Here is a 25771-nt window from a genome sequence, read left to right as displayed (position 1 = left end):
ACCAAAAAAATACACACTCAGATCTTAGAAATTGGTCAATTCAAAAACTTATTGAGCACCATTTAAAGTAACTAAGTAAAATTTAACATAAAAATAAAAACAAACCAAAAAAATATACACTCAGATCTTAGAAATTGGTCCCATTACATTTTGGCAAATAGAGGAAAATGAAATGGAAGCAATGACAGATTTTATATTCTTGGTCTTAAAGATCACTCTAGATGGTGCTTGCAAAGATGAAGTTAAAAAACACGTGAAGGAAAGCTATGACAAATCTGGAAAGCATATAAATAGCAAAGATCTCACCTTGCTGACAAAGGTCTGTATGAACAAAGCTATGCTTTTTCCAGTAAGAATGCATGGTTGTGAGTACTGAACTACAATGAAAGCTGAGCACACAGAACTGACACTTTCAAATTATGGAGCTGGAGAAGATTTTTGACAGTCTCTTGCACTGTAAGGACATCAAATCAGTCAATACTTAAATTAATTCAGCCTACTCACTGGAAGGTCAAATACTGAAGCTGAAGCTTAAGTAATATGACAACATAATGAGAAGATGAAACTCATTAGAAAAGACTCTTATCTTGGAGGAAATTGAAAGCGAAAGAAAAAAAGGACAGCAGAAGATGAGATGAATAGACATTATCATGGAAATAATTAACATGAACTTGGAGAGACTTCAAGAGAGTTCAAAAAATAGTGAAGGATAGAAAGATGTGGCTTGCTATGGTCCTTGGGGTCACAAATAGTTGGAGATGACTGAAGGACAGAACAACAAACAACAATGGTAATGGATGAGGTGTAAGAGATAAAAGATGAGAAATGACATTGTTTCTGCTCTTTAAAAGATTACAGTCAACTAGGGGAAAGGAATAGCATGGACAGAAAAATAAAGTATGTGACTGAATGTGAAAAGGGATAAGGAGAGTTTTAGGATAAAATGTTCCTGGGTCATTTGAGAAGATAGAAAACACATTTAGTTAAGGAAGATTTTCTGGAGGAGATGGATCCTGAGGCTTGACCTCAGACTAATGAAATATGAATAAAGAAAAACATGATAGCAGCCAGGTTAAGAAAGGAGGTTATTACAGGGACAGAGAGAAACCTATATGAACACAAAGGGAAAGAAAAAAAAAAAAAAAAAAAAGCAAGATCCCTAGTTCATTGTGACTAGAAAAGAGTGAATGAATGAGTAAAATGTGAAAAAGAACTGGAAAGGCAAACTGGAAATATATTGCAAGATATTTTAAATGTCAAGCTAAGGAATTTGTGTTTTATTCAACATGCAAAAGGGAGACACTGAAGATTCCTGAGGCTCAAATACTGAAAGTCCCAACATAAGTTTGTATTTCAGGTACACCTGTCCATTTAAAAAGAGATAGAAGTGATAATATGGTTAAAAATACATCCAGACCATCCTTATTTTCTCATGCCTGTAAGTTTACAGACATAAAAGATACTATGAAATTTCTCTTGAAGGCCATGATAAAATATTGTTTAGCTCTAAGCAATGTAGTTGTAGGCACTGTTGATTTACACAGTAATCTATTTGATTATATATTACACAAATACTTGGTTTTATTTTATTCTCTCATTCTAGACCAAAGAGAGGGAAATTAATGTTGAAAACTTCTCTTGAAAATAATATAACCATGACATGAACAAAACCCTAAAAATTAAAAAAATAAAGTTCCTTTAATTTATATTTCCTAAGCTATATGTTAAAATATTCTGTAATTTATTAATCATGATAGCATCTATTCAATAAAAATAGATTACTGAAAATCTAAAAATAAGTATTCTTTTACTTTGATATACATAATTTTTCTGATTATTTAATAAAACCATTATAAACAGGAATGAAAAAGTGATTCTGATTTTTAGGCTGACATTAACCTACATCTAATTATTACTTCTAGCTGACCCCTGGAAAACATGTTTTCAAGCTAATAGTACATACCCACATGTGATTTTATAGGTAATAGTAGAAACCCCATGTTAAATCATAGATTGGTTTGTAATTAAGGTAACCCTTCAAGAAATCTTAAAATGCAGCTGCCACTTTAACCATACAAAAAATCAGAGTTCTCCTAGACCACCCAATCCTAAATATTGAAGGAGTTATTTCTTGAAGCTTCTTTGGAGCCATCAATAATATTTACAAATACAGTGGAACACCCATCCCTTGAAGGATTTTGTTTCTACAGAAACCAGCAAGAAAGATAATATTGCTGGAATGAGATATATATTGCAGCAATAAATGGCAAAAGAGCTCTTCAACTTTCTTAATAGAACTTGTCTTACCTCTTCCATCAGAATGTCTGGCTAAGTAATGATATTTAACTTAGAAAGCTTTTCATAAGAATATTCTACTATGTTTAATAATATATATATAACAAACTGGTCAAACAAGCTTAAAAAGTAGTTGTTTTATAGAAAACTAGGTATCATACATATCAGAAAATACCTAAGGCTGTATACAAAGCATGAATACATAGGAGTATGAAAGATACTCATTTCTCACATTCAGGAAAAGAAGTATCAAACAGCTTGCCAACATTTGACATACTAGGCACACTCACAAAGATATGAGTTATGTCATGTACAACTTTCACAGCAACAAATTATCAATTTACAAAATTCAAAGTCAACATGTTGTGCCTTACAGTCATTTAAGCTGGCAAGACTTAAAAGTACATACAAATCTAAAGTAATGCATTGGAAATATTTGATTTATGTTAAATGGTGCCACTAAATTTAAACATTTAACCTGCTGAACAAAACAGCACCCATGCTTTAGCTTTCTGTTATACACATCCATTCAAAGAACACTGCTAAACTAAATTCAAAATTAAAAAATCACAAAGACCATTTGGTATGTTAAGAATAAATCTTGTTTCAAGTAAATTTCTTGAACTAAAAGAACCACAAAAAACTTTTTAAAAAACTGGCACTGCACTATAAAAGGAAGCCATGTATTCAGCAAGCCCTACATCTAACAAGAACCTTCTCCTGAGAGAACCAAGATGGCAAAGTAAGGAAGGCCTTCAGTTAAGTAAGGGCCTCTAAGCAGCGTGTCAGAAAGAAATTGTTTTTCTGCTTCTTTTGATGGGCTATGCTTTCAAGTCAGGAAATTAGAAACAGGTGTGCCAGAGGGCACACACATCCTTGCTCCACACTGAAAAACACGCGTTTTCAATTTTCAAACATGAAAGGGACTCCTGTTGAATGAAAGGAGAAATGAAAATCCAGCTTTGCTTCTGCAAGCCATATGAAGAAAGCTTTAAAAATCTCTGACAAGTTTCTTGACTTACTTGCTATGCAAGTGACATCAGGTACAGCTTCCCAATAGGGAAGGAAAGGCATTCCTTTGAGTGAGGACAACCAAAAAAAAAAAAAAAAAATTACACTTAAGATGACAGCGTCAGCATTTTCATCTATAACTTTATCCTGTGCTTCTGGGTTTTACTGTATTTTATTTTACCATGTGTTGTTCAGCTAAAATATTTCCTTTTCTTCAAAATAAATGAGAAGTCACATGCTTTAAAAAATGCACATGATGCCTCATAATTTTGTAGAAACTATTCATCCCACTACATGGCAGGACTCTCAACCTCAAGCAAAGGATAATATACTTTTTTCATTTACCTTATATTTTTAAGAATGTTTAGGGGTGGGCGTCCTGTTGTTAACATAACAGTCACTAAAGGTTAGGGAGCTAGTAGCTGCCCATAAGTCTTTGGAAGACAGAGACCACCCATCAGAAAGGTGAAAAATAACTTCCAACTGATTCATTTGACTTCAAGACCAGTGTGGCTCCTCATCAACAAAGGGAAAGAGAAAAGGTATACTTCTACTATAGATTTCTTAGTTTAAAAATGGCAAAGAGACTGAGATATGTTAGCCAATAATTTTGACAAATTCTGATTAACAATGCTAAAAAGAGCTTGGTATTTGTAAGAAAATTATATGATAGACTAAATCTGTTACTATAAAATTAATTAAAATCACAGACTATAAGCTCTCTGAAGGTAGATACCATGCCTGATACTTTTCTTAATTGTTCGCCAGTTAGGACACACAATAAGGGGCAGCTAGGTGGTTCAGTGGGTAGAGAACCAACCCTGAATTCAGGAGGACCTGAGTTCAAATCTGCTCTCAGATATTTAACACTTTCTAGATATGTGATCCTGGGCAAGTCACTTAACCCCAACTGCCTCAGCAAAAATAGATAAATAAATAAATAAATAAGAACACACAATAAGTGCAGGAATAGTTGAATGAATGAATGACCATGAAAATAAAGAGTTCTTTTATACAAAACTACAAATATGAATTCAATTTCAGTGCAAAAAAAAAAGAACCCATACAAATATATTTTTCATCTTTAATAACAAAAGAACACACCATGTTGAATTGGCCTGTTAAGGAAATAATTTTATACATTTCTGAATTTAGATATTCCATGTTTTTAAATGCAATGCAGTAAATTTTGGAAAGCAGTAAATAATATATTATAGGTCATCAGCTATCAAGTAATCTTCAATTACATTTAGTGATACTTTCTGAGCAGAAATAATGTCTAACTGTAACAATTATCTTAGTTCTGAGAAGCTGTTAGTATTCATGCTGTATTATCTGTAAAGGGACATTTTCCAATAACCAATTAGTCCAAAAACCCAGGAGGCTTTAAAATGACATATTTGCAAATATGGCATCTTATCTTCTCATATTTGGGAGCAATAATTCTCAGAAAGATTTTTCAAAGTATCATCCAAAAATTTCTGTCCCTGGAAGTTCTACCTCATTTTATTATTTTAGCCTAAGTGGCTGCTGTTTAAACAGAACACTCTATGTGTCTTGTTAGTTTAGAAACATTACAGAAATTGTTTCTTTTACATGGAAAAGAAGCTTCTGTAAAGCAAAAGGCAAAACATTTTCTTTGGAATCAAACATGTAAGTGGGAGGAAAAGGCAAAAAGAAGACAAGTTTAGCTTCCCAAATGCACTGTTTTCAAAAGCTAAACCAATGGAAAAATAATTACGTCAGATGTTTATATAGGACAAGAAAATATTTAATGAACATAAAGTGAAATTTAAAAGCTACTATTCTTTGTTTCACTTGAATTGTCAATTTGAAGTATGTTCTATTATCCTTTTAAAGTAATATATTTAATTTTAATTTCTTCAAATGCTACATCACAAATAAGTGGCATCTTCACCATACATCTAATGACATCATTAGATTATATGTATTCCATCAGTCAATAAGTGTTTAGAAGTATTTTAAACACAAAAGGAAACATTATCACAAAATTTAGAATGCTGATATTTGTAAATACTTTAAAACTTATATAGAACATGAATGGGATAAAGATTGAGCATTTCAAAGTTGGAAAAGACCCTTAAAAGGTACTTACTCTGTCAAATGCCAGAAAAAGAAACACTCTACTACATGAATGACATGAATGACAAATGGTCATTCCATTTTTCCTTGAGGACCTCCAATGAATTCTGTGATTCAGTGAGTGGGAATGGACACAACCCATTCCATTTCTGAACAGCTTAAATTATCACGAAGTTTCCTCCAACATTAAGCCTAAATTTGTCTCTTTAAAAAATTCCACCCATTGCTTGTAGTCCTGCCTTCTAGGGCCAAACAGAACAAGTCTAATCTTCTTCCACATGACAGCCCTTCAAATATTTGAAGACAGCAATCATTTCTCCTTAAGTCTTCTCCAGGCTAAACACTCCAAGTTCCTTCAACCCAAATGTCATTTGGCAGTCAACATCTCCACCTGGCCATTCTACAGGCATCTTAACACAACATATGCCAAATGGAACTCATTATTTTAACCTACACTCATCCTCCAAATCTTTCTGTTTCTATTGAAGGCACCACCAAATTTCCAATTTTCCCTCTGGCTTGCAACTTTGAAATTACATTAAACTTTTCATTTTCTTTCACCTTTCACCTCTATATCTAAACAGTTGCCAAATTATATTGATTCAACCACTAAAATAGCTCTCACATCCATTTCCTTCTTTTTACTTGAACAATCACCACTTTAGTTCAGACCCTCATCACCTCTAGTCTGCTTTATCGCAATAGCCTCCAGTTAACAAAATAATCTTCCTAACAGCACAGATCTAATTTTGCTAACTTTACCCATGAATATTAAATGATTTACTATTTTCTACTGAAGAAAATAAAAACTCCTCTAGCTAACAAAGTCATTCAGATGATATAGAAATAAGAATGCTGCATTTGAGCACTGAAAGAAGAATAATGCATAAAGGTCTGAATTTAGAGTCATAAGACCTGGGTTCAAATGCTAGTTGTTTCCTTTAATATCTATATGACCTCAGTCAAGTCATTTAATGGCTTCCATCATCAATTTCCTCATTTGCAAAATTATGGAGTAGGATTAGGTGGTCTCTGAAATATTTTCTAGCTATCTCATCATACTAATTATACCACTTTTGGATAATCCTAGTCACTTCATAGAATTTGGATATTACTGACTTAAGTTCAGTCCCTGAAACAAATCTAATTTATCTCACATAATCCCGTCAGATACTTGTAGATAATCTATGAAGTTGATACTTCCTTCTCTTCTAAATATCCACATTTACTTCAAAAGATCTTAACTTTCTAAGAACTCAATACTTTCATCATCCTGATTGACATATTCTGTAGTCTATCAGTGTTCTTATTGAAAGATGACATCCAGAACTAAAAGTAATAATCTAAATGTGGTTTGATCAATCACAATAACTAACATTTACATAGCACCTACTGTATGCCAGATACTTTGCTAAGTGTATTACAAATATTATCTCATTTGATCCTCACAATAACTCTGCAAGATAGGCACTGTTATTATCTCTGTTTTAGAGTTGAAAAAACTAAGGCAGACAACAATAAAGGGACTTATTCAGGGTCTGGGAACAGATTTGAACTCAGATTTCTAATTCCAAGCCTGCAATCTATCCACGCAGCTCTTATCTAAAGAGAATAATTATCTCCTCATTCTCAATACAGCTAGACTTATACTGAGACATGGAGATTATTAGCACTTTTTCAAAAAAAAAAAAGATATCCCTCCTTCATTGCACCTGTAAATTTGTTTTTCTTCCTAAGATTTAAAAATTTTAATCTATCAAATTTGCAAGTGATTTTCAAACCAGTAATGACTATTCTTTAAACCAATCAATATAAAGTCACACTAAATCACATTCTGGAAAGTAGCAGTATTTCCTGGTACGTAAAAAGATCTAGAATTACAGTTTTCTGGTTTTAGATGAACAATTTAGAGAGAATATGAAAAGAGAGCCAAGTATTTAAATTGTAATCCTAGACAGTCACAATTCTCTAATTTTTAATACCACCAGCAGGTATAAGGTAGAAAAAGAAAAAAAAATTCTTTGGCACTCCTACACTTCTTATTCTGCAAAAAAAGGAAACTACTACAAGTTAAAATATCTTAAGTATTTTATTCAGTGACAACCAATATTATAGCAAGAATAAAATTCATAAAATCTAACTTCCAGTCATCTGATTCAATTATTCAGAGTACACTGAATAGTTATTATATATTTGGCTAGGAAGCTACACAAAAGAGAAAGACAGATGGTCCTTGAATCAAACAACTGAATTTCAAAACTGACACAGGTACTTATGAGCTATGTGGCCTTGATCACATAATTTATTCTTGGTACATGTCAATTTTCTCTTCTGTAAAACAGGGATAATAACTTCCATTAGTTGTATGACCTAGTGGTCAAAGAACTGGATTTGGGAAAAGGGATAAGAATTCAAATCCTTTCTCAAATATCACCTATGACCTGGAGTAGTTACTAAACCTATCTATGCTTCAATTTTCCCATATAGAAAATAAAGAGGCTGGATTCAATGACTTCTAATATCTTCTTCATTTCTCAACCTATAATCCTGTGATTTAGGGAATCTGAGTTCAAATATGCCCTCAGATACCTACCAGCTATGTCACTGAATTTCCTTAATTTCCTCAATTATAAATTTTTAATATTTTTAATGAATCATCATCACCTAACTTTCAAACAAAAGACTATTTAATATAATGCACAGAAGTCAGGCTTTGAAATAAGAAAGACTTGGGTTCATATATTACCTCTGAAACATACTGGCCATAAGAATGTGAGCCAGCCATTTAACATGTCAAGACTATTAGGCAACTTTCTAAAACTCTAGTTAAATATGAATTGTCAATCTGCACTGATGAGACGATTACTACTACAAAGTGAGTTTCCCACACAAATGAAATATAAGTCTGCATACCTTATTGCATCTCCCCCAGAATTATAAAAATTCATTAAAACAAAATAAATTCCACATAAGGTAAACTAAGAAGAATATTTCTGAGAATGTACAAAGAAATATAGGTACATATGTATATAAAATTTTATCATATTATGTAAATAATTTTATCATATATATTATTACCTATATGTATGTATATATGTATATTATTTATACATATAATTTTAAGGAACTTGTGTATTCTCAAATTGAAAAAACTTGACCTACCAATGGAGATTACCAACTATTTTGCCATTTGGATTTCCTGGTCCATTGAGAGAGTATGTAAACTGGATTAAGGGCACAAACAGCGAGTATAGTCTCTTTTTTGTTGTTTTTTTTTTAGGTTTTAGTAAGTCTTTAGTAGTATTGGTCTCTAAATTTAACTAAGTTACAATATCTACAAATTTATTAGGGTAAAATTGTGTATGATTAGAATACTTTATGTAATTCTGTAGATTTTCTATAAAAGTATTCTACCATATACTTGAAATCATCAAAACTGATTCTGAATTTTTTAATTGATCCTTTTTATAATTAATTGCTTTAATAATGATTCTCTGTCTCAGAATTTAGTTCAGCATTCAGTTAGTCTATAATGGGTTAAGTTAAAAACCAGGCTTTCTGGCTAATCATTGATCTATGTTAGCCTCAAGGAATTTAGCTGACCTTGGGGATATGTTTGAATTCAAGAGAGTCAAATCTAGTATCTTTACACTGCCAAGCTACTCCTCAAGGATGTGTTTTTTTGCCTGAGAGGTCTAGTTCATTATCTCTAAAACTTGAAGCTGAGCTGAAACAATGAATACTTCTTAAGTCTCAAAAGAAAAGGTGATGGCTGGGAAGTGGGAGGGAAGGGGAATGGCAGAGTGTCTATTGCTACTCCCCATAATTAAACTTCCAATCTATCATGTTATTCATTGCACATTAGTTTTGTACCCAATCATACTGCCCTCAATCCCATGATGTCATCTACCATGTTATCTTTGTCCTGTGACTCCCCAAAACCTAAAAAGGGAAGCTCTTTGTCTGCATGAAGTCTTTGGCATAAATAGAGGCAAGTCACTGACCTGTTTATTGATAGGCAACATTTTCTATCCTATTTGTCTTTTTTTTTAAAACTTCTTATTTTCACTTATATCATGTGGATTTTTTCTGCTTTTTTTTTTTTTTTAATTTCAGTTTAAACACTTCCATAGCCTATTAAAAAAATGGAATTTCAAGCATTAATTGTTGACTTCATCGTTCAAAAAATCCTATATTCAGCACTAAAATGGTCTTCAACTATTTTCTCAGGAAGTCTATTATTCACTTTTATAACAAACTGTCACTATTTTAAAATAATTTTCTATCTAACATATGACACTATCAATTGAATTAATTTACACAAAAGGGAGTGGTCAAAAAAATTCTATTCCACTTTTTATTAAGTGAATTTGAAACAAAATTAAGGTTGCTAAAAGGATGTGGGAGATTTAATTTTGGAGTTTTAACCTATGTGAAATTCAGTGATTATTAAAAGGCCAAAAGTCCCTCGCATTACTTAATCCTTAATACAAAAACTAATCTGTTTCAATCATTTAAATAGACAAAGTTGAATAAGAAGAAAAAATGGTCATGAAAGCAACAAATACCTGAGGTACTCACAGCTGTAGAGTAAGGATTTTGAACTCCAGTATTTTCAGCCCAACAACCACATCCATAAAGAGCAGCCTAGAGAAAGAAAAAAAAAGGGGAAAAATGCATTTGATTTTCTGAAGTTAAAATTAACTGAGTCTTCAACAGCTCAATGGGGAGAGGTATTCTCTGAAATATTCATATTTCACATATTCATCTGAAAAGAATTTAGTTGTAGTATTCAGAATATTTTCTCGAACTAACAATGACTAGAGACAACAATATGCATTACATAAAGCCTGGCCAGGCCTATTCTAAGAATTAATTTAAGAAAGGTACATTCTTGGGTAGTCTGGATCTCTAATTTAGAAATTAATTAAAGAACAGCATAAGTAAAGTTCATATCTCCTGTCAGTATTGTCTCCCTTAAATAGAAAAAACTAATTTATTTTTTGTCTCTTAAGATAAACTATATTAGGAATTTATCCTTGATCACCACTGCTATTTTATTATTTGTTCACAAAGTTACAGAAGTCAAAACTATATTCAGGTCCTGACTAAAATTAATTCCACAAGAATTTACTGATTAAAGATCTGTCAACTGCATCTACAAGTGTTGCAGCCCCTGTTTCCTCAGCAGCCATAGTTACTAAAAAAAAAAAAAAAGGAATTTTTCAACAAAATCCTTGTTGCTGTCAAAAAATTAAGCTTCAGAAACTGATAAAATTTAGTCCTTGGAAATGACATTAAAACAGATTTTTGATTATCTACTTTGTCCCTGCACCCATAAAGATTCTTTGGACCTTTCTATCTAATATGCAGCTGAGATCCCTATATGTTTTGTTTCCTTCTCTGACCACTGAAATGTGAGTTCCTTTTGAGGAAAAAAAAAAGTATTTTCTTACTTTTCTATGAAACAGCACTTTGTATAATTTTTGTACTAGACAAAAATACTTTTTCAAGCATTTATTAATCTATTATAGATTTAGATCTCTAAGGGAACTTAGCAATCATATTCTCCAGTGCCATCATTTTATAGATGCAGAAACTGAGGTAAAAAGAAGAGTAATATAGTATGACAGATGTAACAGTAGCATAACTAGGATTCAAACTCATATCATATAGGCTCCAATCCACTTAGATCATACCAAGTTACCTTTCCACTGCTACAAAAAAATATTCACAAGCGTCAAATAATTAAGAATATAAAAGATATAATAGTTTTATATAAGAACATGATAATAATGGATCTCTTTCCAATATTGTTCCTAACACAATTTATTTATGAGGAGAATGAAATTAGCTGCTTTTTGGTCTACAAGCTGATTTTTTCAGAGAATAAGCCACAATAACTTTTTTTTCCTGAGTCATAACTGACGACTATAAATATAGTTTGGATTATGGATCACCAAATGTTTTATCAAGGATACAATGAATTTAATAACTTTTAACTACTGAAAGATTGGCAACTAAGGGAATATTTTCCTTCAGACCGTTTATTAGAATACCAAATGTTGTCTCCCAATTCCTGAAAAAAATTAATTTATTGGCGAAGTCTCTATTTAATCATATATTTTACATTTTTTGTCTGAGTACATCTTTATCCATTTCTACCAATCCTACAGGAACTCAAATACAGGGAGTTGCCTATGAAATTCAGTGAGCTAAACTAAAATCACAGCAGTGTTAAAGGAGGTCAGAGGGTTCCCCTCTCCCATCCATTTCTGTATATCAAGTAAGAAGGAACATCTATAACTGTCAGTTTTGTCATTGGTAGTTGTGTTAAGAAGGTTAAAGAAATTATTTTTAAAAATAATAATAGCTTTTTAATTTTTTTTCAAAATACATGCAAAGATAGTTTTCAACAACACCCCTTGCAAAACCTAGTGTTCCAAATTTTTTCCTTCCATTCCCCCTATTCCCTCCCCTAGACAGCAATTAATATAATATAGGTTAAACAAGCACAATTCTTTTGTACATATTTCTATATTTACATTGCTGCAGAAGAAAAATCAAGTCAAAAAGGGATAAAATGGGGGGGGGGAGGGGAGAAGCAAGCAAACAACAACAAAAAAGCTGAAAATACTATGTTGTGATTCACATTCAGTCTCCACAGTCCTTTATCTGGATGCAGATGGCTCTCTCCATCACAAATCTATTGGAATTGGCCTGAATTATAGTATTGAAATAAGGAACTAAACAAAACCAATCACTTAGCACAGAGAATAGCGGAAAAACCAAGATCAGAAGAGAAATAAAATATTTTTGAAGTGAAAAGTATCTGACTAGTGACTTTTCAATGAAGCACATGTAAATTTTAATGTGTTCAGAAAAATTAAATACTTATTTATGGTTTTTTAAACAACTAGTCTTGTGTGAATCATCAGTCCCAAAGTTATTTAAGAAGGAATATTTTACAATCTCCTTATATGCTCTTTCAACATATAAATAAGAACTTCATTCTTATATTTAATATTGAATTTTCCTTTAACTTGACTTCTCCTTCACTTACATTCCAATGATGAGCTTTCAAATTTTTAAGACAATCTGCCCACACATTAGGTCACAAATTTCCCTGGACTTTCTTTTCAATATTTTCACTATTCTTCTCTGGACTCTCTCCTAATTTTCCAACTCTTTCAACTTGTGAAGCCTCCAAATTTAAAGATACAGACACAACATATATAAAACATGTTTAAGATTATTATTTTTTATGGAATTCCCAGCAACAATGGAGAATAATATCCAGATTGCATATTCATACAAGAATATACCAGAATCGACTTCCGGTTAAGATGGCGGAGAGGAGGCTCACAGCTGCATAAGCTCCACGCTTTCTCTCACTATCCATTTCATTACAAGCCTCTGAATCAATGCTTGACTGAAAAAAAACCCACATATAGTTACCAAGAGAAGCCATCCTTGAGATCTGCCAAGAAAGGTCTGTCTTTACTGGAGGCTGGGACGGTTTTAGATCGGGCGCAGGCTGAGGGCAGCGGCAGTGAGAGCACGGGAGCAGACTGGAGAGGGGGTGGGGAGTGATCGCAGCCGTCTCTGCGGGGAGAGCTTCGCTACAGGTTTGGATACTTTGCTCCGGCAGCAAGTCAGCAGCCCAGCAGAGAAGCTAAAAACACCGGGCTGAAGAACACAACCCCAAACAGCTGGAGTCTCTCAGGACCTGGCCACCCCCCTTCCCCCCCCACAGTGACTCAGCACGCTCTGGGATCTCAGAGCGCAGGCGCAGCACAGTCCTGCTAGTGCCTCACTGCTGCCCCCGCAGTCTGTAGAGGAAGCTCGATAACACACCCAGCCCCCCCCCCCCCCCAAAGAAAGACTCCAGTTTTTTCTGTTTTTCTTTGGTAGTTTGTCTCTGATTAATAGACAGAATGAGTAAGAAGCTGAAGAGGACTTTAACCATTGACAGCTTCTATACAGATAGAGAGCAGACTCTAAATCCTGAGGAGACTAAAAACAGACAGTCTCCAGGTGAATCCCCAAAGGAGGAGAGCATCTGTTCCTCAGCACAGATGAACCTCATAGAAGTGATTAAAAAGGCTCTCACAAGGGAGCTAGAAGAAAAATGGGAAAAGGAGAGGGAGGCTTGGCAAAAGAGCCTGGAGAAGTCAGTTAAAGAGAGAGTGGATAAAGAAGTAAAATCCTTGAAAAATAGGTTTAGTGAACTGGAAACAGAAAACAGCTCTCTAAAAAACAAAATTGGCGAAATGGAAAAAAATTCCACAGAACAAAAGAACTCAATTGGACAATTAGAAAAAGATTTTAAAAAAGTGAGTGAAGAGAATACTTCACTGAAAATCAGAATTGAACAAGTGGAATTGAATGACTCGAGGAGACAAGAAGAATCAGTCAAGCAAATCCAAAAAAAATCAAACAATGGAGAAAAATGTGAAATACCTTCTGGGGAAGACAACAGACCTGGAAAACAGATCCAGGAGAGACAATCTGAGAATCATTGGACTCCCAGAAAAACATGATGAAAAAAAGAGCCTGGACACTATTTTCCAGGAAATTATCAAAGAGAACTGCCCAGAAGTCATAGGAACAGAGGAAAAAATAAACATTGAAAGGATTCATCGATCACCCACTGAAAGGGATCCTAAAATCAAAACACCAAGGAATATAGTGGCCAAATGCCAGAACCCTCAGATGAAGGAAAAAATATTGCAAGCGGCTAGAAAAACCCAATTCAAGTATCAAGGAGCCACAATAAGGATCACCCAGGATCTGGCAGCATCCACATTAAAAGATCGAAGGGCCTGGAATATGATATTCCGAAAGGCTAAGGAACTTGGTATGCAACCAAAAATAACTTACCCAGCGAGAATGAGCATCTTTTTCCAGGGAAGAAGATGGACATTCAACGAAGTAAGCGAATTTCATCTATTTCTGATGAAAAAACCAGAACTTAACAAAAAGTTTGATCTACAAATATAGAACTCAAGAGAAATCTAAAAAGGTAAAGATTAATCTTGGGAACTATATTTTGACTATATAGATGTATAAAGAATACATGTATACCTTGTTCTAGAAATTGATGTGGAAAGGACATTGTACCAGAAAAAGGGTAAAGTGGGGGTAGTACATCTCATGAAGAGGCATAGGAAACCTATTATATCTGAGAGAAAGAATGGAGGGGGATGAATATAGTGGGTATCTTACTGCCTTCAGAATTGGCTTTAAGTGAAAAATCTTAAGACATATTCAATCTATGGTGAAACTTCTCCCATCTCATTGAAAAGTGAGAAGGGAAAAGTGAAAAGGGAAGGAATAAGCTAAGGGGAAGGAATAAGGAAACTGGGAGGGAAAGGGGTAAGATAGGGGGAGGAACTCTAAGGCGGGGGGAGGGATACTAAAAAGGGAGGGCTGTGAGAAGCAAGTGGTGCTCACAAGCTTAATACTGGGAAGGGGGGGAAAGGGGAAAGAAGGGAGGAAAGCATAAACCGGGTTAACAAGATGGCAAGTAATACAGAATTGGTCATTCTAACCATAAACGTGAACGGGGTAAACTCCCCCATAAAGAGGAAGCGGTTAGCAGAATGGATTAAAAGCCAGAATCCTACAATATGTTGTTTACAGGAAACACACCTGAAGCGGGGAGATACATGCAGGTTAAAGGTAAAAGGTTGGAGCAAAATCTACTATGCTTCAGGTGAAGTCAAAAAAGCAGGGGTAGCCATCCTGATCTCAGATCAAGCTAAAGCAAAAATTGATCTAATTAAAAGAGATAAGGAAGGACACTATATCTTGCTAAAGGGTAGCATGGATAATGAAGCACTATCTATATTAAACATATATGCACCAAGTGGGGTAGCATCTAAATTCTTAAAAGAGAAACTAAGAGAGCTGCAAGAAGAAATAGACAGTAAAACTATAATAGTGGGAGATCTTAACCTTGCACTCTCAGAATTAGATAAATCAAACCACAAAATAAATAAGAAAGAAGTCAAAGAGGTAAATAGAATACTAGAAAAGTTAGATATGATAGATCTCTGGAGAAAATGTAATGGAGACAGAAAGGAATACACTTTCTTTTCAGCAGTTCATGGAACCTATACAAAAATTGACCATATATTAGGACATAAAAACCTCAAACTCAAATGTAGTAAGGCAGAAATAGTAAATGCATCCTTTTCAGACCACGATGCAATGAAAATTACATTCAACAAAAAAGCAGGGGGAAGTAGACCAAAAAATAATTGGAAACTAAATAATCTCATACTAAAGAATGATTGGGTGAAACAAGAATATACCAGAATCATGCTCTGTCCTAAAGGTTGAATAAAAAGAAATTCCAAAACAAACAAAAAGAATGAAAATTAATTGAATGACTAAAATAAAATTGATTACATGTTTCTATGTAAGTTTTTTTTATCTTGCTCTGCCATTGCACCTACCCTCTGATCTAGATATAGTTGTTAAGCTTTTTAAGCTTCTCTTATTCAAAACTTAACAAAAATATAATGCTATTATATAGGACAGCAATTATTGCTATCCGTTTCTACCAGTCCTACAGGAATGTAATCACAGGGGGTTACCATCATAAATTTATGAAATTAAGTTGGCTGATCTAATGACACAGCAGAATAAAAGAGGGTTCCCCTCTCCCATCTATCTCTGTATATCAAGTGAGAAGGAACACCTATATTTGAGTAGCACAACAGTTTTCTCACTGATGATTGGGTCAAGAAGGTTAAAGAAATTATTAATAAAAATAAAAATAGTATCAAAGTGAGATACTAAGCAAAATCTAAACAATAAGTAACTCATTAAACAATGACTGTAATAAAGTTTAAAGCAATTCACGTCAATGAGATTACAAATCTTCACAAAGCCCCAAATAAGAGTCAGAAATTTACATATATATATATAAAATCTTTCACAAATGTAATATCTATGTATGCCAACAGTAAATGTCTTATATAATATATACAGATTATATCTTACATACTACATGAGTAATTATTGGTAAAGATATGCATGTGTTATATATTGTTGTCAATTTATTCATTTAGTAATATATGATTAGTATGTACATTCTTATATGATAATGGACTATAAATGTATGCTCTATATAGATAAATGTTTGTAATGCATGATATGTAATATATGTAGCTTACGTGTTAAGGAAATATATGTGAACGCTCTATATACATATATGTGTTATATCATGGATATAAAGTATACTTTTAGAAAAATGAAACAAGTATTAAAATTTTAATACTGAGATAGTATATAAATTGAAAATTAATTTGTAAATTTAAAGTTTTGTGGATTGTTTTGTGTGAAATATGGCAGAAAGTAGCTTAATAAGAATATCAGCTTTGGGTATTGGTGGGGTATATTGGCTTCTTCTTGATATGTCCTAGGAAGGAGTTTTCATTCATTGCTGGCTTACAAGACCAGTATTTTAATTAAATTACTTGGACTCTTCAATTAGGTTTTAATATGTAGTTTTCGAATAGGTCTTCTAGTGATATTAGGACAATAATTAGGAGGAAATAAAGAATAGAGGCCAGCTGTCCAAATGGCTGACATCAAATTCAGGTGAAGGTGAATAGGTTTGGGCTTAGGATTCATAATAGCGTTTGAGAGATTGTTCAGAATATCATGCTTTGTTAGTTAGATGTGAGGAGGATAAGAAGAAGTCTTAGGATAGAGTCTAGAAGTGCTAAAACACCCCCTAGTTTGTTGGGGATTAATGCAGGATTGCATATGGAAATAGAAAGTATCATTCTGGTTTAATATGAGGAGATGTGTTTAATGGGTTGGCTGATGAGTGCTCTGAGTCTCCTAAGAGGTGCTAATATTAAGAATGCTGGAAATAGTAGGATAAGGCCTAGGGCATCATTGATAGTATAGTAAGGATGAAATAGGATTTTGTCTGAGTCGGGATTGATTCCAAATGGGTTGTTTGAGCTTGTTGTGTGTAGGAATAGCTGATATACAATGACTAGGGCTATAATAATGATGGGCAGGAGGAAGTGGAAGGTGAAGAATCGGGTAAGGATTGCTTTATCTACTGAGAAGTCTTCTCAGATTCATTCTACTAGGGTTGTACCAACATAGGGAAGGACAGATAGTAAATTTGTAATTATTGCTGTGCCTCAGAAGGATATTTATCCTCAGGTAAGAACAAAGCCTATGAAAGCAGTTGCTATGACAGTCAATAGAAGAATCACTCCGATATTCATGACTCTTTATATTTATGAGCTACAGTACATGCCTCAGCCTATGTGTGGGAATAAGCATATGAAAAATGTTGAACCTCCATTAGCATATAAGTTGCAAATTAATCAACCATAGCTGATGTCGCAACAGATGTGGGCACTGAACAGACGGTGGTTATTGTGTCAGAGGTATAATGTTTGGCTATGTTAGGATTGTTAGAATTTGAATTACTAGGCATATTCCTAGAGAAGAGTCAGTTTCATCAAGCAGAGATATTGGATGGTGCTAGAAGAACAATAAATGTGTGATTAATAATTTTTATTAGTGGGTGAGTTTTGCATAGGTTGATCATTAGTTTTTTTAGTTGAATAATAATGGTTTTTCATGCGATAGGTTATGGTTAAAATCTTAATAATTTTAGAATAGTTATTTTTTTATTTTTTATTCTCTTTTTATTAATCTTTGGGTTTGCTGCTTTTGCTTCTAAATCTTGTCCTATGTATAGTGGACTAAGTTTTATACCAAATTGAGGTTTAGGCTACACTACTGTTATCAGCTTGAATGACACTTTTTTAGGTTTGATTTTCTTTTAAGTCTATTTAGGTGGTATGTTGGTGGTATTTGGTTATACTGCAGCTATCGCTACTGGAGAATATTTTGAGAGTTGAGCAGGTAATACCACAGCTTTCAGTATGTTGTTTAGTTTACTAGTTTGTTGTTGATTAGGTATGGGTTATTTTCATTTAGAGGGGATATAGGAAAGAATTGAAGTTCTTTTAGTAAGACCAAGTGCATGACTCCTAATTTGTAAACTATTAGGATTGTGGCAATTAGGATAATGTATAGATCTCAGGTGTTTACATAGGATGTGTTTATGGCTTCAATGATTGAATCCTTCGAGTATAAATGGTTGTTGACTGCCTAGTTTAAGACTGAGGAAATAACTGGAAATAATGTAAAGAGATCTCCTATTTTACAGATATCTTGTTGATCGTTAAGGCTATAAACAATGGAGCCAAAGCAGAAGAAAAGTATTTTTTTGAAAAAAGGCATGTGTGCAAATGTGAAGAAATGCTAGGTGGAGTTGATTGAGTCCTAGGGTAACTATTATTAAACCTAGTTGGCTAGAAGGGGAGAATGGTAGTATTTTTCTGTGTGATGCCACAGATAGCAGTGAATAAGGTTGTGATGCCTCCTAAGCACAGTGTCATAGTCAGAACTGTTTGTTTTTTTTTTTTTATTGTGCTTGACTGGAGGAGTGCTGAAACAGGGGATGGACCTTCTATAGCAGAGGGGAGTCATAGATGAAAGCCAAATTGGGCTGATTTGCCAGTGGCAGCAATGATGAGCCCTAACAATGCCAAGGTGCTTACATCAGTTATGAAAATGTGTTGAGTATTGCAAGAATAATTCTTAATTATTAAACATGCTATGGGTAGTATGAATCTGATATTACTGATGCAGTTATAAAGGATAGTTTGTGGAGAAGCAGTATTTGCATAGGTTACTCTATATCACTGCCCGATCAGTATAAATGACATGATTCCTACACCTTCTCATCTGATAAACAGCTGGAAGAGATTGTTAATGGAGACTAGAATAATCATACTAAGTAGGAATGTAATTAGATACTTAAAGAAGTGATGAATGTTAGAGTCATCCTATTGAAAATTCTAGGATAAATTAGGTTATGTATAATGCAATGGGAATGAAGATAATGGAGAAATCATCTAGTTTGAAGCTTATAGTTATGTTAAACATATTGACTGAGTATCACTGTGACCTGATAAGATAAATAAGACTAATGGAATTAAGCTAATAATTAAGGCAAGTTTTACTGCGTTTTTACAAAGTGAAGGGAAATTGTTGGTTTTATGAGGTAGTGAAATATTGAAAGGCTAGTGTAATGATTGATGGTATGGTTACAGAATTTAATAGGTGATTAATGGAATTGTGCCAACATTTTTGGTTCCTAAAACCAGTAGATGACTATTATCTTTTAAAAGTAAGAAAGCCATGTTTATTAGGCATGGTTTCAAGAGTTAGCAGTTCTTGTAACTTTCTCAGCATATATGGAAGTTTAAACTCCTATGTTTAGATTCACAATCTAATGTTTTTGTTAAACTGTATTTGCAGTATGTAAGCTCCAAAATGAATACTAGGTTTAACGAAATGATTAGTAGTGGCAATAAATGAAGTGTTATTAAAATAGCTTCTCGAATAAAAAGGATGGTTTGATAGGGCAGATATGATGAATGAATTTTCCTCACTGAGAAATAATTAATATGTGAAGCAAATATAAAGTGGTAATAACTGTGTTAATTCCTAAATAGGATGACTGAAAAGTTAGACCAGGAGAATAAGGTTTATGATTACTATCAGTTTGCCTAATAGGTTGATGGTTGGAAGTAGTGCTAGATTAGCTAGGCTTGCAAGTAGTCATCAGGTGCATATGAGTGGGTGGATTAGCTGGAAGCTGTGGTTAAGAATTAAATTTAGGCTATGGATGCGTTCATAATTTGTATTGGCTAAGCAAAACAATACTGAAGAATTAAGTCCGTGGGCAGTTATTAGGATTGTTGCACCTATGAAACTAAGTGGTAACTGTATGAGGGCTGCAATAATTACAAGGCCTATGAGGCTGATAGAAGAATAAATAAGCAATGAGAGATTTTTGGTCTGTCACAGACAGAACTTGTTATGATTAGAACTCATAGTGAGAGAATTATAAAAGAATAGTGTTTTGTAGAGGTGTGTTGTAATGGGTTCAATGAAGGATGTAATGTGTATGATGCTACAGCCTCCTAGTTTTAGTAGAACAGCAGCGAGAACTATGGAACTTGCAAGAGGGGCTTCAACATAGGTTTTGGGTAGTCAAAAATGGAGGCCATATAGAGGTATTCTGACTATAAATGCTATTTTTCAGGCATATCATGGGACAGAGGTTGATATGGAGGAGTCGAGGGTAGAGGAAATATTGTCAAATGCGAAGAGAGTCTATATTGCGGTATAAGTAGACAAGAGTTACCAGGAGTGGCAAAGATCATACTAATGGAAAAAAAGTACAGACTGGTGTTGAGTCAGAAATTCGTACATATATATTTTGTGTACGTGTATATTTTTATAATGCAGGAAAAAGCAGCAGATTCTCTATGACTATAAACTGAAGGTTAACCCAGAAAGGGAGCTTAGGTCATACCAAATATATTCTTCATATAGGAGATCAAATTGTGTTCAAAAAGTTAATGACCAACAGGATGAAATTATGTTTTTATGTGAAATTAGCTATTTTCAGACTTCAACAAAATAACAAATTGACAATACCAAAGAAGGCCTAATGTTCAACAGGCAGTGAAAAAAGAAGTCTAAAACAACTTTACAACTACAAAGAAAGTGTATATTGTTATGAACTTAAAAAAAAAAAAATCACATTGTTTAATTAACTTCCTAACTCCTGGAAATGAAAAAAATGAGTTCAAGATACTTTCAAATAAAAGAAAGTATCTATCCCATAATCAAAGGGACTTCTGAGGCCATCTACTGTGCCTCTTACCTGAACAAGAATCCAATCTGCAACATATCAAATAAATGGCACTTGAGCTTTTCTCAAAGTGAGGAGAAAGTAACCATGTTCTATATAGCATATGGCCCAGCTCACATTCTAACCCTAATCATTACAAAGGTAGTAGTAACTGAAGTGAATGGACGTAGGTACACTGTTTATGAAATTTTTAAAAAACATCATTGGGTAAAAAGCCATGAGTTAAAAGCCTGTGAACACCTCTTTCAACACTGATTTAAATCTAAGTCTACACCCAAAAGAACTCAGAGTTTTAATAAGTTTTGCAGTTTAAAAAAAACAACAACAACAAACTCATAAGGCTTACTTAGTTTGGGAAATGCTGACATAAGGAAATTTAGAATGTCACTATCACTCAGAGTTCACATTTTGGGATAGTTGTATTTCATTGTAAATTCTGAAGTTCTAGATTCAAAAGATCCTAGAATTGTCACCTCAACTAAGGAAAACTTAAGCCTATATATATATAATAAATGAGCCTTCCCTGAGATTTCCCCCTCAAGGAAGAAAGTGGGGCTGACATAGGGTAATTGTTGAATAACAGAGTGAAAGTGTTGAATATGTTCTGTGTACCAAAGTAACAAGAAACAGTAACTCATCTTGCCTTACAGTGTTCATGATCAATATAAGCAAAATAAACATCATAAAAAATGTAGCTCATTCAGTAGCCTCTGTCACAAAGGATAAAGATAGAGAGAAAATGTACAAAGAATATAACAAATACCTTTAAGTCATATCAAAATATAGCTTGATCCTCAATGACTGCCTTCTTCTTTGTCTCTATCCCTGATTCTTTCACTGCCAGAAGCCAGTGGCCTTCTAATCTTGGAAGATCACATCCCTGAGACCCCTTCTTTTGACTGGAAAACTTCTTCAAGAGTCTCCACTTTAAGGCAAGTATTCAGGGTCAGCCAGCTCATTCCTGTATTCTTCCATGAGATATGGACTCTGACTCTCTCAGTTTTTTTCCCCCCACCATTCCTTTGTTAAAATACATTCTTCCTCATCTTCCCACTTGAACTTTTTTGCTTCCTGTTTTGGTATTATCTTTCCCTTTTAGAATGAAAGTTCTGTAAGAGCAAAGACTTTTATCTCTCCTTGTGTTTTTATTCCCAGCACTGAGCATGGTAACTACCTAATAGAAAGCCCATAATAAGTGCTTGTTGACTTGAGACTTCACAAGGGGAAGATGATGAAAAGTACATTGCAACATACGTCTCAGGATTAAGAAAAGTATGAAGCTAGAGGTTCACTGAATATTGAGAGACTTCACGGTATGTATATTTACTTGCCTTTGCTTATCAGTCAAGCACTATGCTTTGGACATGTCAGAAAACTCATTTATAAATTAATATTATGATTTTTTTTCATCTTTCTGTGAACAATAGATTATTAACTAACTTTCCTCTGGTATTTTCCCATTTATATTATTTCATATATTTCTCTCATTATGGATATGAATTCTCTTTTCATATGAAAGTTCTTCCCAAGTTGTACTACTTTCACAACCCTTTCAAAATCAGTTTCTGCCAAAGTTGAACTTGAATAATGGGGTGGGAAGGGGGTGGAGAAGAGAAAATTCCAAAGGTCTATTTGAAACCTAAAAGGGCAAAAAGGAAAGTTGCACACATGCACACACACACCATGATAATTTATCCTTCTAAATTTTATGTTTCTCTTTTACATATTGTTTTGGTTTTAATTTGTTACTCTTCTGCATGGCTGGGATATTGTACAAAGGAAGGAATGAAGGCAAATTCTTGATACTACATCAGAAGAAATACAGCTTGGTACATTTCTTCCCTTTCCCATTCAACTCACCAGTCAGTCAAAAGGCATTCTTTGAGTACCTACTATATGCTTGGCACTATGCTAGGGATACAAAAAAGACAAAAGATACTTTCTGATCGTGAGGAGGTTGTAAGTCTATTGGGGAACACAGCAAGCAAACAACTTTGTACAAACAAACTAATAAATGGAAAATAAGAGAGAAATCATTAGATTTAAAAGGAATTCAGGAAGGGTTTGCTGTAGGAAAAAAATCAATTGTAGAATGTCAGAATAAAAAGGAATCTCAGAGGATCTTTTACTGTAGTCCAAACCAGAGTAAGAATCCACATTACAACAAGTCCACATCTGATCTTCAAGTGAAGATCTCCACTGAAGGCATGTACTTAAAGATGGTTAATGAAAGACAAAAGTCCCATTTATAAAAAAATTTTCAGAGGCCTTCTTTGTGGTAGCAGACAAAGATACAATGTGTGTGTTAAATGAATTGATAATCACTGAAAAGTTCATATTAGTGATATATTAATGCCTCGAACATACCATACTGAAAGAAATAATTACCATGACAAATTCAGAGAAACATGGGAAGATCTGAATGAAATGATAAAGAGAAGGGAAAGAGACTAAAGAAAACAATACATACAGCAAATACAATAATATAAATTTAAAAGCAATTAAACTCATTAAATACAACAAATAGCAATGATCAGCTGTGAATGACAGGTTTCTCAAAAATACGATGATCCAAGATAATTGGAAAGACTTAGGATGAAGAATGTTATTGATCTCTAGAGAAAGAATTGATGCAATCTGAATACAGATGAAAGCATATTTTTAAAAAACTTTTATTTTTTCTTGGAGTTTGCTTTTTTGTTGTTTTGATCTATGTTTCCCTTTATAACATAATTAATATGGAAATGTGTTTTGCATGACTACACATTTTTAATCTATATTAAATTGCCTTCTCAAGGAAAGGAACAAGAAGGAAGAGAAAGGGACAGAAAGAATTTGAAACTCAAAATTTTTTTAAAAATCAAATAGTTATAATTGTCTTTGCATGCAATCAGAAAAAATGAAATATTAAATAAATAATTTAAAAATAATTTGGCTGCTAAATTCAGGTATTTGTAGTCCATTTATATTTGACCAATTCGATGTGAGGTCTAGGGAAAATCCTTGGGACATACTGCAGAAAATCAGGTCAAAGAAATACTTAATAAAATATTATTTTATTAAATATCAACATCATTACCACAACAATATTAATAAGATATTTACATGAGGGTTAAGATTTACAAAATATTTTCATGGCGAAAATGGTGCTTCTGATGGCAAACTCTAAGTCAAGAATTCTTACCTTGAGGTCCGTGAACTTTATAACAACATATGTAGTTGGATAATTTTATTTCAATATCATATATTTTTATTTTATATGCTATTTGAATATATATATGCATATATATAAATAAATTTATTATATATAATAATATTTTATACATTGACTATCCTAAGAAGAGGATTATAGGTTTCACCAGACAAGGACTATGATACAAAAAAAAAAGTTGAGATCTTCCTTCATTTTCCTTCCCATTACACATTACATCTCTCCTATCCCATAATAGCAATGCCTATTGACATAATTGAAATGAATTTAACACTTTTTTACTAAATCATTAGTTCAAGGCATTGTTTTGAGAAGATATTCTGGGAAGAACAAAGAAAAATAATATACAGTCTCTTACATTATGGAACTTAGTCTAGTATACATGTACTGGATAAATGTTAAAGAACTTTAAAAAGTTTTTTTTCATGTCTGGAAAAGGTAAGTTTCATTTCCTGATTTGTAAGACTCATCTTTAATTTATATAATTAATTACCTGACCAACTCTCCCAGGATGTTTCAAAGCTAGACCTCCACTAGAGACAGCAGCAGCAACATTTCCTTCTTGATCAACAACTACTGCACCAACGGTATCCAAAGTTCCTGAGTCATTTTCCTGCATAAAATCCAAATATAAAACAGAGTAATGAAAATAATTAAACATGATATTAGTTCATAAGATTATACAAATATTTTGTAAACTGTTCATTATATAAAGCTAATTTATAATTAGAACATTTAGCAACTTCCTAAAATCAACATATATATTTTTAAATGGCATTGAAATTTATTTTAAGTAAAATTTGATTACTGTCCAAAAATACTAAATAAATTAGTAAAATTTAAATGTTTAGTTTTTCTCAGTTGAAAAGAATATTGCCTTCACATTAGAGAGCAATATAAAGAATAATTCAGAGAGATTATAATAAAATAGCTAGTAAAATAGAAGGAACAATGACTTTGGAGTCAGAGGAAATTGGTTGATATTCTGTCTTTTACTACCTGGATAATCTTGATCAAATTATTTTATATCTCCAGGTCTCAGTTTTCTCATCTGTAAAAGGTAATGGTGGAGTTGGACTTAGATAATTATGTGAAACTATGGTTTAAGGAACATCCTAAACAATACTGTACAATGCTAAAATTCTGTTTCAGGCATATAAAAATTATGTTTAATTATATACTAATTTATGTCTAAAGATATACTACTAGAAATCAAACATATATCAATCTTTACACCAGGAGAATGATTTTAGTAAGAGGACCAGTTATAGAATCTCCCAACTACTTTTAAACAGATACTAAGGACTATTCATTTATTACTGATAAAATAATCTTTAAATCTTTACTCAAATAATATTCAAATAATGAATATT

At 33.2% G+C, this 25771-nt stretch overlaps 1 protein-coding gene across 1 annotated transcript in view; it reads right to left on the bottom strand.

The window, feature by feature from the left end:
* The window catches only part of TASP1 (taspase 1), a 244821-nt gene that overhangs the window by 92123 nt on the left and 126927 nt on the right, over nt 1–25771 (bottom strand). The window contains exons 9-10 of the mRNA XM_051975909.1: nt 24892–25011; nt 9978–10056 (exon numbers count right to left, since the gene is read on the bottom strand). Coding sequence (XP_051831869.1) covers nt 9978–10056; nt 24892–25011 — 199 coding nt within the window. The remainder of the gene's footprint in view (nt 1–9977; nt 10057–24891; nt 25012–25771) is intronic.

The sequence above is a fragment of the Antechinus flavipes genome, chromosome 2 (assembly GCF_016432865.1).
Source record: "Antechinus flavipes isolate AdamAnt ecotype Samford, QLD, Australia chromosome 2, AdamAnt_v2, whole genome shotgun sequence".
Taxonomy (NCBI): domain Eukaryota; kingdom Metazoa; phylum Chordata; class Mammalia; order Dasyuromorphia; family Dasyuridae; genus Antechinus; species Antechinus flavipes.
This window is presented reverse-complemented; position numbering and strand designations above follow the sequence as displayed.